This window comes from Budorcas taxicolor, chromosome X (genome assembly GCF_023091745.1).
Source record: "Budorcas taxicolor isolate Tak-1 chromosome X, Takin1.1, whole genome shotgun sequence".
Lineage (NCBI taxonomy): Eukaryota > Metazoa > Chordata > Mammalia > Artiodactyla > Bovidae > Budorcas > Budorcas taxicolor.
Genome location: NC_068935.1, coordinates 68,036,791 through 68,057,062, shown reverse-complemented (window position 1 = coordinate 68,057,062; position 20,272 = coordinate 68,036,791). Strand labels below are relative to the sequence as shown.

At 37.3% G+C, this 20,272-nt stretch overlaps 1 protein-coding gene across 1 annotated transcript in view; it reads right to left on the bottom strand.

The window, feature by feature from the left end:
• The window catches only part of RPS6KA6 (ribosomal protein S6 kinase A6), a 180,888-nt gene that overhangs the window by 124,979 nt on the left and 35,637 nt on the right, over positions 1–20,272 (bottom strand). The window contains exon 2 of the mRNA XM_052663075.1: positions 15,308–15,367. Coding sequence (XP_052519035.1) covers positions 15,308–15,367 — 60 coding nt within the window. The remainder of the gene's footprint in view (positions 1–15,307; positions 15,368–20,272) is intronic.

Sequence of the window (20,272 nt, the reverse complement as noted above, 5' to 3'; positions counted from 1 at the left end):
TAAAATTAGAAACTTAGGGCTTAAAAATACCAGGAATCAGTTTTGTCCTTTTGAATATGATTTTCAGTTAAATGTAACATTTACATCTCTGTAATAAAAATGTAAATCAATTTAAAGTCTTTTGAAAAGGGGGAATTAACTCAAGATGGCAGAGTAGAAGGATTACTCTCACCCTTACTGTGCGAGCATTGGAATCATAACTAAATGCTGAGCAACTGTCAATACAAAAAAGTTCAGTTCACTTCACTCACTCAGTTGTGTCCGACTCTTTGTGATCCCATGAATCACAGCACGCCAAGCCTCCCTGTCCATCACCAACTCCCAGAGTTCACTCAGACTCACGTCCATCGAGTCAGTGATGCCATCCAGCCATCTCATCCTCTGTCGTCCCCTTCTCCTCCTGCCCCCAATCCCTCCCAGCATCAGAGTCTTTTCCAATCAGTCAACTCTTCACATGAAGTGGCCAAAGTACTGGAGTTTCAGCTTTAGCATCATTCCTTCCAAAGAAATCCCAGGGCTGATCTCCTTCAGAATGGACTGGTTGGATCTCCTTGCAGTCCAAGGGACTCTTATGAGTCTTCTCCAACACCATAGTTCAAAAGCATCAATTCTTTGGCGCTCAGCCTTCTTCACAGTCCAACTCTCACATCCATGCATGGTCACAGGAAAAACCATAGCCTTGACTAGACGGACCTTTGTTGGCAAACTAATGTCGCTGCTTTTGAATATGCTATCTAGGTTGATCATAACTTTTCTTCCAAGGAGTAAGAGTCTTTTAAATTCATGGCTGCAATCACCATCTACAGTGATGTTGGAGCCCCCAAAAATAAAGTCTGACACTGTTTCCACTGTTTCCCCATCTACTTCCCATGAAGTAATGGGACCAGATGCCATGATCTTCGTTTTCTGAATGTTGAACTTTAAGCCAACTTTTTCACTCTCCTCTTTCACTTTCATCAAGAGGCTTTTTAGTTCCTCTTCACTTTCTGCCATAAGGGTGCTGTCATCTGCATATCTGAGGTTATTGAGATTTCTCCTGGCAATCTTGATTTCAGCTTGTGTTTCTTCCAGTCCAGCATTTCTCATGATGTACTCTGTATATATGTTAAATAAGCAGGGTGAAAATATACAGCCTTGACGTACTCCTTTTCCTATTTGAAACCAGTCTGTTGTTCCATGTCCAGTTCTAACTGTTGCTTCCTGACCTGCATACAGATTTCTCAAGAGGCAGGTCAGGTGGTCTGGTATTCCCATCTCTCTCAGAATTTTCCACAGTTTGTTGTGATCCACACAGTCAAAAGCTTTGGCATAGTCAATAAAGCAGAATTAGATGTTTTTCTGGAACTCTCTTCCTTTTCCCATGATGCAGCGGATGTTGGCAATTTGATCTCTGGTTCCTCTGCCTTTTCTAAAACCAGCTTGAACATCAGGAAGTTCATGGTTCACGTATTGCTGAAGCCTGGCTTGGAGAATTTTGAGCATTAATTTATTAGCATGTGAGATGAGTGCAATTATGCAGTAGTTTGAGCATTCTTTGGCATTGCCTTTCTTTGGGATTGGAATGAAAACTGACCGTTTCCAGTCCTGTGGCCACTGCTGAGTTTTCCAAATGTGCTGGCATATTGAGTGCAGCACTTTCACAGCATCATCTTTCAGGATTTGAAATAGCTCAACTGGAATGACATCACCTCCACTAGCTTTGTTCATAGTGATGCTTTCTAAGGCCCACTTGACTTCACATTCTAGGATGTCTGGCTCTAGATGAGTGATCACACCATCATGATTATCTGTGTCATGAAGATCTTTTTTGTACAGTTCTTCTGTGTATACTTGCCACGTCTTCTTAATATCTTCTGCTTCTGTTAGGTCCATACCATTTCTGTCCTTTATCGAGCCCATCTTTGCATGAAATATTCCCTTGGTATCTCTAATTTTCTTGAAGAGATTTCTAGTCTTTCTCATTCTGTTCTTTTCCTCTATTTCTTTGCACTGATCACTGAAGAAGGCTTTCTTATCTCTACTTGCTATTCTCTGGAACTCTACATTCATATGCTTATATCTTTCCTTTTCTCCTTTGTTTTTCACCTCTCTTCTTTTCACAGCTATTTGTAAGGCCTCCCCAGACAGCCATTTTGCTTTTTTGCATTTCTTTTCAATGGGGATGGTCTTGATCCCTGTCTCCTGTACAATGTCATGAACCTCATTCTGTAGTTCATCAGGCACTCTATCTATCAGATTTAGTCCCTTAAATCTATTTCTCACTTCCACTGTATAATCATAAGGGATTTGATTTAGGTCATACCTGAATGGTCTAGCAGTTCTCCCTACTTTCTTTAATTTAAGTCTGAATTTGGTAATGAAACCTACCCAAAAAGATACCCCAAAACAAAGGAGAAACCACAGCAAAATGGAAGGAATGACACAATCACAACAGAATCAAATCCCATACCCGCCAAATGTGTGACCCACAAACTGGAAAACAATTACACCACAGATGTTCTCCCACTAGAGTAAAGGTTCTGAGCCCTCTGTCAGGCTTCCCAACCTGGGTTCAACAATTAGAAGAGGAGTCCCCAGCATCTGACTTTGAAGGTCACTGGGATTTGACTACAGGAATTCAGCAGGAAAGGGGAAAATAGAGATTCCACTCTTAGAGGGCACACACAAATTCTTATGTGTACCAAGACCAAGGGGGAAAAGGTGATAACCCCATAAGGGACCAGGTCAAACCTATCTGCTAGTATTAGAGCGTCTCCTGCAGAGGTGAGGGGTGGCTGTGGCTCAGTGCAAGGACAAAGATGCTAATAGCAACAGTTCTGGGAAGGATTCATTGGCATGAGCCCTCCTCAAGGGCACCATTAGCTCCATCAAACAACTTGTAGGTTCCAGTGCTGGGCAGTGTTAGGCCAAACAACCAATGTGAAGGGAACAAATCTCCAGTCATCAGCATTCAAGCAGATTAAAGTTCTACTGAGTATAGCCTTACATAATAGGGAAACAAAACCCAGCTCTACCCACCACCAGTCCCTCCCATTAGGAAGATTCCACAAGCCTTTCATATAGCCTCATCTATGAGAAAACAGACAACAGAAGCAGAAGTACTACAATTCTGAACTCCGTGGAGCAAAATCCACAACTGAAGTGAGTTAAACAAAATGAAACAGCAAAAGATTATGTCCCAGATTAAAGAACAAAATAAAATCCCAGTAATCAACAAGTGAAGTGAAGATGGGCAACATTCTGGAAAAAGAATTCAGAAAAATGATAGGGAAGATGATCCTGGATCTCAAAGAAAAGAGGCAAGGATTGGGAAGATGTAAAAAATGCTCAAAGACCCAGAAGAACTAAAGAACAAATAAACAGAGATGAATACAATACAATGACTGAAATGAAAAATACTCTAGATGGAATCAATAACAGAATAACTGAGTCAGAAGAACAGATAAGTAACCTGGAAGACAGAATGGTAGAAATTATTCCCATGAAACAGAATAAAGAAAAAAGAATGAAAATAAATTAAGACAGTCTAAGACACCTCTAGGACAACATCACACAAACCAACATTCACATAAGAAGGGTCCAAGGAGAAGGGAGAGAGAAGGACCTGAGAAAATGTCTGAAAAGATAATAGCTGAAAACATCCCTAACATGAGAAAGAAACAATCACCTAAGTCCAAGAAGTGCAGAGTCCTAAGCAGGATAAATCCAAGGAGGAACATGCCAAGATACACAATAATCAAATTGACAAAAATTAAAGACAAAGAAAAAATATTAAAAGCAACAAGGGCAAAACAAAAAATAACATAACATGGGAACACCAATAAGGTTATGAGCTGATTTATCAGCAGAAATTCTGCAGACCAGAAAGGAGTGGCAAGATATATTTAAAGTGATGAAAGGGAAGAATCTACAACCAAGAATACTATGCCGAGCAAGGCTATCATTCAGATTTGATGGAGAAATCAAAAATTTTTCAAAGAGCAAAAGCTAAGAGAATTCAGTACTACCAGACCAGCTTTGCAACAAATACTAAAGAAACTCCTCTAGGTGAAGCAGCAAACCCCAAAACTACAATAGATACACACATATAAAAGAAAAGGCAACCCAAGCACAACACAAAAATGGCGATCAAACAAAAAGAGAAAAGAATAAAACAGGAGAAGAAAAAGACCTACCAAAAAAAAAAAAAAAACCCAAAACAACTTAAGAAAATGTCAGCAAGAAGATACATACCAGTAATTACCTTAAAGGTAAATGGATTAAGTGCTCCAACCAAAAGAATCAGCTGAATCAATACAAAAACAAGACCTGTATATATGCTGTCTACATGAGACAGACCTACCTCAGATCTAGGGACACATACAGACTGAAAGTGAGGGGACAGAAGAAGGTAGTCCATGCAAATGGAAATCAAAAGAAAGCTGGACCCCAATGTTCATCGCAGCACTGTTTATAATAGCCAGGACATGGAAACAACCTAGATGTCCATCAGCAGATGAATGGATAAGAAAGCTGTGGTACATATACACAATGGAGTATTACTCAGCCGTTAAAAAGAATTCATTTGAATCAGTTCTGATGAGATGGACGAAACTGGAGCCGATTATACAGAGTGAAGTAAGCCAGAAAGAAAAACACCAATACAGCATACTAACACATATATACGGAATTTAGAAAGATGGCAATGACGACCCTGTATGCAAGACAGGAAAAAGACGCAGCTGTCTATAACGGACTTTTGGACTCAGAGGGAGAGGGAGAGGGTGGGATGATATGGGAGAGTGGCATTCTATCATGTATACTATCATGTAAGAATTGAATCGCTAGTCTATGTCTGATGCAGGATACAGCATGCTTGGGGCTGGTGCATGGGGATGACCCACAGAGATGTTATGGGGAGGGAGGTGGGAGGGGGGTTCATGTTTGGGAACACATGTAAGAATTAAAGATTTTAAAATTAAAAAAAAATAAAAATAAAAAAACAAAAAAAATAAAAAAAATAAAATAAAATTTCACTAAAAAAAAAAAAAAAAAAAGAAAGCTGGAGTAGCAATACTCATAGCAGACAAATATACTTTAAAATTACTATTATAAAAGACAAAGAAGGACATTACATAATGATCAAAGGATCAACTCAAGAAGATATGAGTTGTAAATATATATGCACTCAACACAGGAGTACCTCAATGTATACAGCAAATACTAACAGCCATAAAGAGAGAAACTGACAGTAATACAAGGATAGTAAGGAACTTTAACACACTACTTTTATCAATGGACAAATGATCTAGACAGAAAATAAGTAAGGAAACACAGGCCTTAAATGACACATAAGACTAGATAGACTTAACTGATACTTACAGAACATTCAATCTAGAAGCAGCAGAATACAAATTCTTCTCAAGTACACAGGGAACATTCTCCAAGACTGACTACATGCTGGGTCACAAAGTGAGCCTTGGTAAATTTAAGAAAACTGCAAGCATATCAAGCATATTTTCTGACCAAAACACTATGAGATTAAAAATAAACTACAAGAAAAAACCTGTAAAAAATCACAAACACCTGAAGGCTAAACAACATGCTATTAAATAACCAATGGATCACTGAAGAAATCAAAGAGGAAATCAAAAAACACCAAGAGACAAATGAAAATGAAACCACAACAATCTGAAACCTATGAGATGCAACAAAAGCAATTCTGAGAGGGAAATTTATACCAATAAACAGTTACCTCAAGAAACAAGAAAAATCTCAGGTTACTATCCTAACCTTACAACTAAAGCAAGTAGAGAAGGAACAAACAAAACCCAATTCAGTAGAAGGAAAGAAATTGTAAGTTTAGAGCAGAAATAAATGAAAGAGAGACAATGAAAACAATAAGAAAAATCAATGAAACTAAGAGCCGGTTCTTTGAAAAGATAAAACAAAATTGTTAATCCTTTACTGGGATCATCAGGAAAAAAAGGGAGAGGATTCAAATCAATAAAATTAGAAATGAAAAAAAGAAAAGTTACAACTGACACCACAGAATTACAAAGGATCATAAGAGACTACTACAAGTAACTGTATGCCGATAAACTAGACAACCTGGAAGAAAAGGATAAATACTTTTGACAAAATTCAAAATCTGCTTACAAGAAAGTAGGCAAAGAGAGAATATATCTCAACATAATAAAGGCCATCTACAACAAACCTACAACTAACATACAACTGAACCTACAACTAACATCATACTCAACGATGAAAAGCTGAAAGTATTTTCTCTAAGATCAAAACAACACAAGGATGTCCACTCTCAGCACTTTTACTTAACATAGTTTTGGACGTACTAGGTAATGCAATCAGAGAAGAGAAAGAAAGAAAAGGAATCCAAATTGGAAAAGAAGTAAAACAGTCACTATGTGCAGATGACATGATACTATACATAGAAAAGCCTAAAGACACTATGAGAACACTGTTAGAACTCATCAATGAAATTGGTAAAGTTGGAGTTTACAACAGAAAGATTTCCTAGGCATTTCTATACATTAACAATGAAAGATCAGGAAGAGAAATTAAGGAAACAACCCCATTTAGCATTGAAACAAAAAGGATAAAATGCCTAGGAGTACTTTGGCCACCTCATGCAAAGAGTTGACTCATTGAAAAAGACTCTGATGCTGGGAGGGATTGAGGGCAGGAGGAGAAGGGGATGCCAGAGGATGAGATGGCTGGATGGCATCACTGACTCGATGGACGTGAGTCTGAGTGAACTCCGGGAGTTGGTGATGGACAGGGAGGCCTGGCGTGCTGCAATTCATGGGGTCACAAAGAGTTGGACACGACTGAACGACTGAACTGAACTGAAGGAGACAAAAGACCTGTACTTCTAAAACTATAAGATGCTAATAGAAGAAATAGAAGATAGCACAAACAGATGGAAAGATAAACTATGTTCTTGGACTGGAATAATCAATACTATGAAAATGACTATACTATCTACAGATTCAATGCAATCCTTAAGAAATTACCAATGGCATTTTTTCACAGAACTAGAAAAAAAAATTAAATTTGTATGGAGACACAAAAGACCCTGAATAGCCAAAGGAATCCTGAGTGGTGGTGGCGGGTGGTGATGGTGGGAGGACCTTGAGGAATCAGGCTCCCTGGATTCATACTATACTATAAAGCTATAGTCACCAACACAGTATGGCACTAGAACAAAAACAGACATATAGCTCAACAGAATCAGATTGAAACGCCAGAGATAAACCCACACACCTACAGTCAATTAACCTATGACAAAGGAAGGAGTCAAGGTTATAGAAAGCTATATGCAAAAAATGAAATTAGAACTTCCTTTAATATGATACACAAAAATAAACTCAAAATGGATTTAAGATCTAAATGTGAGACCAGACACCATAAACCACTTAGAAGAAAACATAAGCAGGACACTCTCTGACATAAATTGAGCAATGTATTTTTCAATCCATCCCCAGAGCAATGAAAATAAAAACAGAAATAAACAAATGGGGCTTAATTAAATTCAAAAGCTTTTAAACAGAAAAGGAAATCATAAACAAAACAAAAAGACAACCCGCAGATTGGGAGAAAATATTTGCAAATGATGTGACTGACACTGCATTTGTTTCCAAAATTTATGAACAGCTCATGGAGCTTAGCATCATGGAAACAAACAACCCAAACAAAAAATGGGCATAGTGCCTAAATAGATGTTTTTCCAAAGAAGACACACAGATGATCAAGAAACATATGAAAAGATGTTGAACACTGCCATTTATTAAAGAAATGCAAATCAAAACCACAATGAATACCAACTCACACCAGCCAGAAGGGCTATCAACAAAAAATCTACAAACAGTAAATGTTGCAAAGGGTGTGGAGAGAAGGGAATCCTCCTACACTGTTGGTGGGAATGTAAATTAGTATAGCCATTATGGAGAATAGTATGGAGGTTCCTTCCAAAACTAAAAATTGAGGTACCATATGACCCTGAAATCCCACTGCTGACCATATATCCAGATTAAAACATGACCCAAAAGGATATGTGCATCTCAATGTTCACTGCAGTACTGTTTACAATAACCAAGACATGGAAGCAACCTAAATGCCCATTAACAGAGGAATGGATAAAAGAATGAAATAATGCCATTTGCAGCAACATGGATGGACCTAGAACTTTTCATACTGAGTGAAGTAAGCCAAACAGAGAAAGAGAAATATCATATGATATTGCTTATAAGCAGAATCTAAAAAGAAATGATACAAATGAATTTACAAAACAGAAACAGACTCACAGATTTAGAGAAGGAATTTATGGTTACCTGGACAGAAAGGCTCCTCTATCCAAGGGATTTCCCAGGCAAGAATAATGGAGTGGTTTCCATTCCATTCTCCAGGAGATCTTTCCAACACAGGTACTGAACCCATGTCTCTTATATCTCCTGCACTGGCAGGCAGGTTCTTTACCAGCTGAGTCACCAGGGAAAGGGTGAGGGAAAGGGATAGTTTGGAGTTTGGGACTGAGATGTACACACCGCCATATTTAAAGTAGATAACCAACAAGGACCTACTGTATAGCACTCTTCTCAATATTATGCAACAACCTAAATGAGAAAATAATAGGCATACATGTGTGTATGTATATAGATATATAGATATACATATAGATATATAGATACACACATACAAATAGCTGTGAAAAGAAGAGAAACTAAAGGCAAAGGAGAAAAGGAAAGATATACCCATTTGAATTCAGAGTTCCAAAGAATAGCAGGAGAGATATGAAAGCCTTCCCCAGGGATCAATGCAAAGAAATAGAAGAAAACAATAGAATGGGAAAGACTAGAGATCTCTTCAAGAAAATAAGAGATCCCAAGGGAATATTTCATGCAAAGATGGGCACAATAAAGGACACAAATGGTATGGACCTAACAGAAGCAGAAGATATTAAGAAGAGGTGGCAAGAATATACAGAAGAACTATACTAAGACCCAGATAATCACAATGGTGTGATCACCCATCTAGAGTCAGAATACTGGAATGTGAAGTCAAGTGGGCCTTAGGAAGCATCACTATGAACAAAGCTAGCGGAGGTGATGGAATTCCAATTGAGCTATTTCAAGTGCTAAATGATGATGCATGGCAAAATCAATACAATATTGTAAAGTAAAAAAAAGTAAAAATAATAATAATAAATAAATAAATGATAAATGGCTAAAAAAAAGATATGATGCAGTGAAACTGCTGCGCTCAATATGTCAGCAAATTTGGAAAACTCAGCAGTGGCCACAGGACTGCAAAAGGTCAGTTTTCATTTCAATCCCAAAGAAAAGCAATGCCAAAAAATGCTCAAACTACTGCTAATTGCACTGATCTCACATGCTAGTAAAGTAATGCTCAAAATTCTCCAAGCCAGGCTTCAACAGTACGTGAACCATGAACTTCCAGATGTTCAAGCTGGTTTTAAAAAAGGCAGAGGAACCAGAGATCAAATTGCCAACATGCGCTGGATCATGGAAAAAGCAAGAGAGTTCCAGAAAAACCTCTATTTCTGCTTTACTGACTATGCCAAAGCCTTGCACTGTGCAGATCCCAACAAAATGTGGAAAATTCTTCAGGGAATGGGAATACCAGACAACCTGACCTGCCTCTTGAGAAATCTGTATGCAACAGTTAGAACTGGACATGGAACCAACAGACTGGTTCCAAATCGAGAAAGGAATACGTCAAGGCTGTATATTGTCACCCTGCTTATTTAACTTCTATGCAGAGTACATTATGAGAAATGCTGGGCTGGATGAAGCACGAGCTGGAATCAAGATTGCTGGGAGAAATATCAATAACCTCAGATATGCAGATGACACCACCCTTATGGCAGAAAGTGAAGAAGAACTAAAAAGCCTCTTGATGAAAGTGAAAGAGGAGAGTGAAAAAGTTGGCTTTAAGCTCAACATTCAGAAAACTAAGATCATGGCATCCAGTCCCATCTCTTTATAGCAAATAGATGGGTGAAGAGTGGAAACAGTGACAGACTTGATTTCTAGGGGCTCCAAAATCACTGTGGATGGTGACTGCAGCCATGAAATTAAGACACTTGCTCCTTGAAAGAAAAGTTATAACCAACCTAGACATCATATTAAAAAGCAGAAATATTACTTTACCAACAAAGGTCCATCTAGTCAAAGCTATGGTTTTTCCAATTGTCATGTATGGATATGAGAGTTGGACTATGAAGAAAACTGAGTGCCAAAGAATTGATGTTTTTGAACTGTGGTGTTGGAGAAGACTCCTGAGAGTCCCTTGGACTGCAAAGAGATCCAGCCAGTCCATCCTAAAGGAAATCAGTCCTGAATATTCACTGGGAGAACTGATGCTGAAGCTGAAACTCCAATATTTTGGCCACCTGATGCAAAGAACTGACTCATTTGAAAAGACCCTGATGCTGGGAAAGATTGACGGTGGGAGGAGAAGGGGACAACAGAAGATGAGATGGTTGGATGGCATCCCTGACTCAATGGACATGAGTGTGAGTAAACTCTAGGAATTGGTGATAGACAGGGGGCCCTAGTGTGCTGCAGTTCATAGGGTCACAAAGAGTAGGACATGACTGAGCGACTGAACTGAACTGAAACATCTATATGTATATCTATATATATACATAACTGATTCACTACACGGTATAGCTAAAACTATCAAAACATTGTTAACCTGCTATATTCTAATATAAAATAAAAAGTTAAAAAAGATTCAGAGACTAAAAATATTGCTGACTTTGTGCTAATGAAATCAACAAATCATCACCTTTGGAAATTCCTAAAATACTATGCTATGCTATGCTAAGTTGCTTCAGTCATGTCCGACCCTGTGTGATCCCATAGACAGCAGCCCACCAGGCTCCTCTGTCCATGGAATTTTCCAGGCAAGAGTACCAGAGTGGGGTGCCATTGCCTTCTCCATCCTAAAATACTGGTAGCATTAAAATTATATATTTTATTTAAAGGAATAATAAGCATTCCATACAAATTTAAGAAAAATGCAAATCAAAACTACAATGTGGTATCATCTTACACCAGTGAATGGCCATCATCAAACGTTCTACAAACAATAAATGCTGGAGAGGGTGTGGAGAAAAGGGAAATGTCTAAAACTGCTGGTAGGAATGCAAACTGGTACAGTCACTATGGAGAACAGTGTCAATATTCCTTAAAAAACTGGGAATAGAACTGCCATACGACCCAGCAATCCCACTGATGGGCATATACTCCAAGGAAACCATCACCAAAAGAGACACATGTACTCCAGTATTCAATGCAGCACTATTCACAATAGCTAGGACATGGAAGCAACCAAGATGTCATTGGCCAATGAATGGATAAGGAAGTTGTGGTACATATACACACTGAAATATTACTTAGGTATACAAAAGAATACACTTAAGTCAGTTCTAATTAGGTGGATGAACCTAGAGCCTATTATACAAAGTGAAGTAAGTCAGAAAGAGAAAGACAAATACTGTATATTAATGCATATATATCTAGAAGGATGATACTGATGATCCTATGAACAGGGCAGCAAAGGAGACACAGGTGTAAAGAATAGACTTTTGGACTCTGTGGGAAAAGGAGAGGGTGGGATGATTTGAAAGAATAGCATTTAAACATATACATTACCATATGTAAAATAGATGACCAGTGGGAGTTTGATATTTGAAGCAAGATATCCAAAGCCAGTGCTCTGGGACAACCTAGAGGGTGGGAGGGATGTGGGTGGATAGGGTGACACATGTATACCTATGGCCAATTCATGTTGATGTATGGCAAAAACCATCACAATATTGTAAAGTAATTATCATCCAAATAAAATAAATAATTCCTTTTAAAAAGTGAATATAAATGGTTCAAAAGCTACCAAATATGATCATGCTTATTTTGACAACATAAAAAGTTAACTCATGTCAGTCATCTACTAAAGAAGAATTCTAACATATTTTTTCTAACCTGGACAGTTTTCAGAGAAGTATAGGACTTAGGTGGTGAAATATCAGATATCTTTTACTAGTGACCTATTACTGAATACTTACCAAATGTAAAGGCTTTCTTGAGAAATGGAACAATTCTTTGTAACAAATCTAGATATATTAAAACTACATTAACTATAATTCAGCTTTGCTAATCATATGCTAGATATATAGACTGTGTGAAGCATTTTATTTAATTTTGTTTGTTTTAATTGAAGAAATCTAATGACCATGAAAGTCTACAGCTACCATAAATGAGATTTAGCAGACTGGCTATCTAAATTAGCCAAACACAAAACAGCATCAGGCCACATAGGCAATAATATATAAAGCTCAAATTTGAAGAATACTGTTTAAAGAATCTAAACATCATAGAGCAGTCTCTATAACCCACCATCATTTTTTTAAGCCAATCAGAAAAAGACACAGCTGCCAAAATCACATTGGAATAGGAATCCTATATATGAAAACATAAAAAGAGGGATGAATAATTTATATTGTTAGCGTGTCTTATCACCTGTATCATTTAATTGTCACAAAACAAATGTCTAAACTATCACACAACAAAAAATACATAATGTTTTAAGTCCAGAAAACTTAGGCCACAAATTAAATCAAATCCTTGAAAGTGATTCTAGGTGCGTTGTTCACCAAAATTTTAGATTCCCCTTTCTAGCCACTGAGGTTGATTGCCTAATATAAATGACATTAGAATCCAACACTATATTTTTACTGTCTTTCCATTAAAACTATATGTCTTCCCTCATGTTTTAAAAATAATTATATTAGAGTACATTTGACTTACAATGTTGTGTTAGTTTCTGCTCTACATCAAAGTAAATCAGCTATACATGGACATATACCCACTCTTTTTTAGATGCTGTTCCCACACAGGTCATTACAGAGTACTCAGTAGAGTTCTCTTAGTAGGTTCTTATTAGTTATCTACTTTATATATAAGAATGTATATAGGTCAAACTCAATCTCCCAATTTATCCCTCCCCACTCTTTCCCCTTTGGTAACCATAAGTTTGTTTTCTACATCTGTGACTCTATTTTTGTTTTATAAGTAAGTTCATTTGTACCACCACTTTTAATTAAAATTAGTATTTAACTGAGTCCCTTGAGCTGCAAGGAGATCCAACCAGTCCATTCTCAAGGAGATCAACCCTGGGATTTCTTTGGAAGGAATGATGCTAAAGCTGAAACTCCAGTACTTTGGCCACCTCATGCGAAGAGTTGACTCATTGGAAAAGACTTTGATGCTGGGAGGGATTGAGGGCAGGAGGAGAAGGAGATGGCTGGATGGCATCACTGACTCGATGGACGTGAACCTGAGTGAACTCCGGGAGTTGGTGATGGACATGGAGGCCTGGGGTGCTGCGATTCATGGGGTCACAAAGAGTGGGACACGACTGAGCGACTGAACTGAACTGATAACCCTGTGTATATTTCTATGTGTTTACATTGGCTACACATGTACACATGCATAGATACATATACACACATACAAACATCTTTCTTCCTCCTGTGGTGTGAGGCACGGTATTTTCCCGCTAATTTATTAATACTAAAATGCACCCTTACTCATTACCTTTGTATTTCCTTACACTATTTTATAAACTTCCAACATAAATATTACTATGCTTTAGCCCATATGATCTACAGATACAGCTCGATATGATTTTGGTATAAGTTTACATTTAATTATACTCAAAATTAACATAAAAATTATTACATAAATTACAAAAGCTAAAATGACAACATTTTACCTCCCACCTTGTTAACCAAAACTGATATTATTGTTACATCATCAGTATCTTCAGAGAAAGCTGATTTTTGCATAAAACATTTCAAAAGAGAGTGTTGGACAAACCCAATTTAAATCTCTCTGCTGGTTCCTATCTGAGAAAAATTCACTTTAACCAGTTTCTGGGGTATAAAAGACATGAAAGATGATTTTATCCACAACTATAAAAGATAAAAACAGTGTTTTCCTTATTTTCCACATCTTTGCATCTGCACAATGCACAACTGACCTAATATGAGGCACACTGGGTCATTAAGTCTTGATTCTGCTACCTGTTAGTCTTATGGCCTAGTATAAATCACAGTAACTTCTACAGGTCTCAGGAGACTTATCTATACAATGAAGGTATTATAGAATACAATGTCTGAGTCTCCTTCCAGGTTTAAAAGAACTACAATTCTCTGACATATATCATAGAAATGATAATCCAAATATCAGCATCCATGGGAATGTCTACTTTAGTCAAAAAGTACAAATGGAAGTATTAGTTGCTCAGTCATGTCCAACTCTATGTGACTCCATGGACTGTAGCCCTCTAGACTCCTCTGTCCCTGGGATTCTCTAGGCAAGAATACTGGAGTGGGTAGCCAGTCCCTTCTCCAGGGGATCTTCCTGACCTAGGGATTGAACCCAGGTCTCCTGCACTGCAGGCAAAATCTCTACTGTTTGAGCCACCAGGGAAGCCTACTTAAGTCAGACCCTTCCTAAAATCTTAAGAACACTCTTCTATGTAATGAGATCTTGTAAAATGAGAAACTAAGATTACACTCCTTGCATAGCATGGTCTAATATTAAATAGTTAAGCAATCTTTTAAAATAGTTAGAAATTTCTGAAATAATTTACATGCAATTCTTTTTGAAAACCAGGTAATAGATATCAAATGAACTCAGGTTATCCTTTTAGTTAAGTATTTTCATGTTAGATCTCCTTTCTACCCTATAGTTAAACACACAGTCTTGTTTAATTCAGAGGACTCTGAATTTTAATCCAGTTACTCATATATTGGCAATAAATATTTCATCTGTTAAACTTAAAATGGGTAAATTTCATGGTATGTAAATTATGCTCCAATAAAGTTGTTAAAAAATTTATGGATAAGAATTTCTATCAAACATCAACATGAATCCTCCAATTACAATAAATAAATTTATATTTAAAAAATAAAATAAATAAGCTGCAAGGATATATTGTACAAGACAGAGGATATAGCCAATAGTGTGTAATAAGTATAAATGGAGTATAATCTATAAAATTTTTGGATCACTATATTGTATACCTGAAACTAATATTATAAATCAATTATACACTATATTGTATACCTGAAACTAATATTATAAATCAATTATACTTATACCTCAATTAAAACAAACAGTCCACAGTGCTTAAATTTAATTGACATAAGATTTTCTCCTTTCATACTATTCTTTGCCCTTACATTTGAAAAATGTAGCTTAATAATGTGAGTACTTACTTGGCAAGAATCTGCTTCTCCCTCTTCCATTGGCTCATCGACCATTTTAAGACCATTCACCTGAAAAATATTGTTCAAAACTGAAGTTCAAGAGTATGAGAACAAGAGTAGTAACTAAGAAAAAAATACAACCCTAAGCTGCCCTTCACAATTTAACAAGACCCACACTTAAGGAAACACAAAAGGACAAAGAACACATAGAAAGTAGTTAGAAAAGGAACATTATTAATATGATTTCTGGGTTATCTTTAAAAATTCTTGACTTTCAAAGCTGTGTATTTCATTTCATATTGTTTAGAGCTTTGTTATGATTAATGAATATATACTAAACATATGACCTGTATACTTTCATTAGGACTGTTCAAAATCAAATATTTATAAGACAGAAAAAATGCCTCAGAGGAAATTCATTGTGAGGATATAGTCTAAGTAAATAAGGACGGGAAAGGTATCATATAATTACACTGTTGTGAATTCCTTTCCTTTCAATAAGTTCAATTAAATTTTGAATTACTCTACAGAAGATATAATGAAGTATAGGAGAAAAATATAAATGGCCAAGGAAACAAAATTATTTCAATATACAAAGTTCAGTGGGTAATAATACTCTTCAAGCAATACCTCAGAAAGGACTAAGCATGGAGCACTTAGATTAAGGGTCTGCAAGCTGTAGTCCATGGTCCAAACTGGCCCACTGTTTTTATAAATAACAGTTTACTGGAACACAGAGACATCCATTTGTTTCCATATTACCTATGGCTGCTTTCTCACTTCAACAGAAGTATTGAACAGTTCACAGAGAAACTATGTCTGCAAAGCCTAAAATATATACTATTTGGCCCTTTACAGAAAAACTCTGTCAACCACAGGTCTCTTAAAAAAGATATTTGAAAATTAAGCAACAGCAAGATGGCCTAAAAATTAAATTTTACCATTGTCTATTTATAAGAGTCCTCAATTTTTTTTAATTAAAAAGAGAAGAAAGTAAACTAAACTAAATAGAGCTTCTGGTGACAGCCAAGATGGAATAAGACTATCTCTCCTCTGATTATTAACTAAAAACTGGACAAAACATAAAAAGCAACTACCTGAGGCCTTTAAAAACTAAATAAGAACAAGCAGATTAGAGGGGGAAATCAAAACTTGAATAATAACTCGTACTCTAGTGAGTTTCTTGGGTTTATTTTCTACCTTTATTTCTTGATTTTGACCCAAGGATAGACTGAGTCATGGAACTACATGAAGAAAAGTTCGAGAGGACAAGAAAAAGACATAGTTTTCAGCTGGTGAGGATAAAGAAAACCTCAACTTTATTTCCCCACTTTTGTTTTTCTTTTTTGATTATCATTCTCGCTCCAAGGCAAGCCTCATTCATGAGAAAACCTCTGTCTCTGATTGGAGAAACCAGAAAAAGAGGTTCCTATAAGAATATTATAGGGGGTAATACTTGTTTTTCTTCACTCTCTCCTTCATTTCACCCCAACAGTGCAAAGCTACCTAACAGCATGAAAGGCTAAGACTGAGATAAACTCAAATTTCTGGTCAGAGGAACAAGAATAAAAGGTCCGTGCCAATTGGTGAATCCATAAAAGAAATCACAGAGATGATAGGATGGGAAAAGGAGATTCCTTAATACTGTGTATGAACAGACACAAGTCCTGGTCTCAACAACAAACTGCACGTATGTGGAAAAGAATCAGAGAAGTCTAACAAAGGCTTTGAAAACTGAACTTCTCAAGCCTCAGACTAAACCACTGAGTTAGCAAAGGCACTGTGTGGCACATGCCATCGTGCTGACCCAAACACTCTGAAAACATATTTAACACAGGAACCATCAACCAGAAAGGGTGAGACAGAACTTCGGAGTCTGAATCTAACCACACCGAATGCTGAAACAATCAAAATCAACAGGTTTCAATTCCAGAATAACACCAATGTTGAAATATCTGACAAGCACTTTAAGCAGCTATTATAATTATATTCTTTGGGTTAAAAATAAACACACCTGAATGGGAAGGTTTAAAGTTATAGGCAGAGAAAAAGAAACTATAAAATAATCAAATATAAATAACTTTAGAAAAAAATATTATAATGTATGTGTTCAGTTCAGTTCAGTTTAGTCTCCCAGTCATGTCCAACTATTTGCAGCCCCAAGGACTGCAGCATGCCAGGCCTCCCTATCCACGACCAACTGCCAAAGCTTACTCAAACTCATGTCCATCAAGTCCGTGATGCCATCCAGCCATCTCATCCTCTGTCGTTCCCTTTTCCACCTTCAATCTTTCCTAGCGTCAGGGTCTTTTCAAATAAATCAGTTCTTCACATCAGGTGGCAAAAGTATTGGTGTTTCAACTTCAGCATCAGTCCTTCCAGTGAATATTCAGAACTGATTTCCTTTAGGGTGGACAGACTGGATCTCCTTGCAGTCCAAGGGACTCTCAAAAATCCTCTCCAACACCACAGTTCAAAAGTATCATTTCTTCAGTACTCAGTTTTATTTATATGCTAACTCTCACATCCATACATGACGACTGTAAAAACAATAGCTTTGACTAGATGGACCTTTGTTGGCAAAGTAATGTCTATGCTTTTTAATATGCTGTCTAGGTTGGTCATAACTTTTCTTTCAGGGGTAAGTGTCTTTTAATTTCATGGCTTCATTCATCATCTGCAGTGATTTTGGAGCCCCCAAAAATAAAGTCTGCCACTGTTTCCATTGTTTCTCCATCTATTTGCCATGAAGTAATGGGACCAGATGCCATGATCTTCATTTTCTGAATGTTGAGCTTTAAGCCAACTTTTTCACTCTCCTCTTTCACTTTCATCAAGAGGCTCTTTAGTTCTTCACTTTCTGCCATAAGGGTGGTGTCATCTGCATATCTGAAGTTACTGATTATTTCTCCTGGCAATCGTGATTCCAGCTTGTGCTTCATCCAGCCCAGAGTTTCTCATGATGTACTCTGAATGTAACTTAAATAAGCAGGGTGACAATATACACACTTGATGTACTCCTTTCCCTATTTGGAGTTTCCCAGTTTTTTGTTCCATGTCCAGTTCTAACTGTTGCTTCTTGACCTGCATACAGATTTCTCAGGAAGCAGGTGGTCTGGGATTCCATCTCTTGAAGAATTTTCCACAGCTTGTTGTGAAGCAGAAGTAGATGTTTTTCTGGAACTCTCTTGCTTTTTCAATGACCAACAGATGTTGGAAATTTGATCTCTGGTTCCTCTGCCTTTTCTAAATCCAGCTTCAACATCTGGAAGTTCACAGTTCATATACTGTTGAAGCTGGGCTTGGAGAATTTTGAGTACTACTTTGCTAGCATGTGAGATGAGTGCCAATTGTGTGGCAATTTAAACATTCTTTGGCATTGTCTTTCTTTGGGGTTGGAATGAAAACTGACTTTTTTCAGTCCTGTGGCCACTGTTGAGTTTTAGAAAATTTGCTGGCATATTGAGTGCAGCACTTTCACAGCATCATCTTTGGGGATTTGAAGTAGCTCAACTGGAATTCCTTCACATCCATTAGCTTTGTTCGTAGTGATGCTTCCTAAGGCCCACTTGACTTCGTATTCCAGGATGTCTGGCTCTAGGTGAGTGATCTCACCATCGTGGTTATCTGGATCATGGAGATCTTTTTTTGTATAGTTCTTCTGTGTATTCTTGCCACCTCTTCTTAATATTTATTGCTTCTGTTAGATTGGCATCATTTTGTCATTTATTGTGCCCATCTCTGCATGAAATATTCTCTTGGTATCTCTCATTTTCCTGAAGAGATCTCTAGTCTTTCCCATTCAATTGTTTTCCTCTATTTATTTGCACTGATCACTGAGGAAGGTTTTCTTACCTCTCCTTGCTGTTCTTTGGAACTCTGCATTCAAATGGGTATATCCTTCCTTTTCTCCTTTGCCTTTCATTTCTCTTCTTTTCACAGCTATTTGTAAGGCCTCCTCAGACGACCATTTTGCCTTTTTGCATTTCTTTTTCTTGCAGATGGTCTTGATCCCTGCCTCCTAGACAATGTCATGAACCTCTGTCCGTAGTTCTTCAGGCACTCTTTCAGATCTAATCCCCTGAATCTATTTCTCGCTTCCACTGTATAATTGTAAGGGATTTGATTTAGGTCATACCTGAATGGTCTAGTGGTTTCCCATACTTTCTTCAATTTAAGTCTGAATTTGGCAATAAGGAGTTCATCATGTGAACCATAGTCTTGTTTTTGCTGACTGTATAGAGCTTCTCCATCTTTGGCTGCAAAGAATACAATCAATCTGATTTTGGTACTGACCATCTGGTGATGTCCATGTGTAGAGTCTTCTCTTGTCTTGTTGGAAGAGGGTGTTTGCTATGACCAGTGTGTTCTCTTGGCAAAACTCTATTCGCTTCTGCCCTGCTTCATTCTGGACTCCAAGGCCAAATTTGCTACTTTTGCATTCCAGTCCCCTATAATGAAAAGGACATCTTTTGGGGGTGCTAGTTCTAGAAGGTCTTGTAGGTCTTCATAGAACCGTTCAACTTTAGCTTCTTCAGCATTACTGGTCGGGGTATATACATGCGTTACTGCGATATTGAATGGTTTACCTTGGAAACAAAGAGAGATCATTCTGTTCTTTTTGAGATTGTATCCAAGTCCTGCCTTTCATATTCTTTTGTTGACTGTGATGCTACTCCATTTCTTCTAATGGATTCTTGCCCACAGTAGTAGATATAATGGTCATCTGAGTTAAATTCACCCATTTCAGTCCATTTTAGTTTGCTGATTCCTAAAATGTTGATGTTCACTCTTGCCATCTCCTGTTTGACCATTTCCAGTTTGCCTTGATTCATGCACCTAACATTCCAGGTTCCTATGCAATACTGCTCTTTATAGCATCAGACTTTACTTCCATCACCACTCACATCCACAACTGGGCAGTGTTCTTGCTTTGGCTCTGTCTCTTCATTCTTTCTGGAATTATTTCTCCAC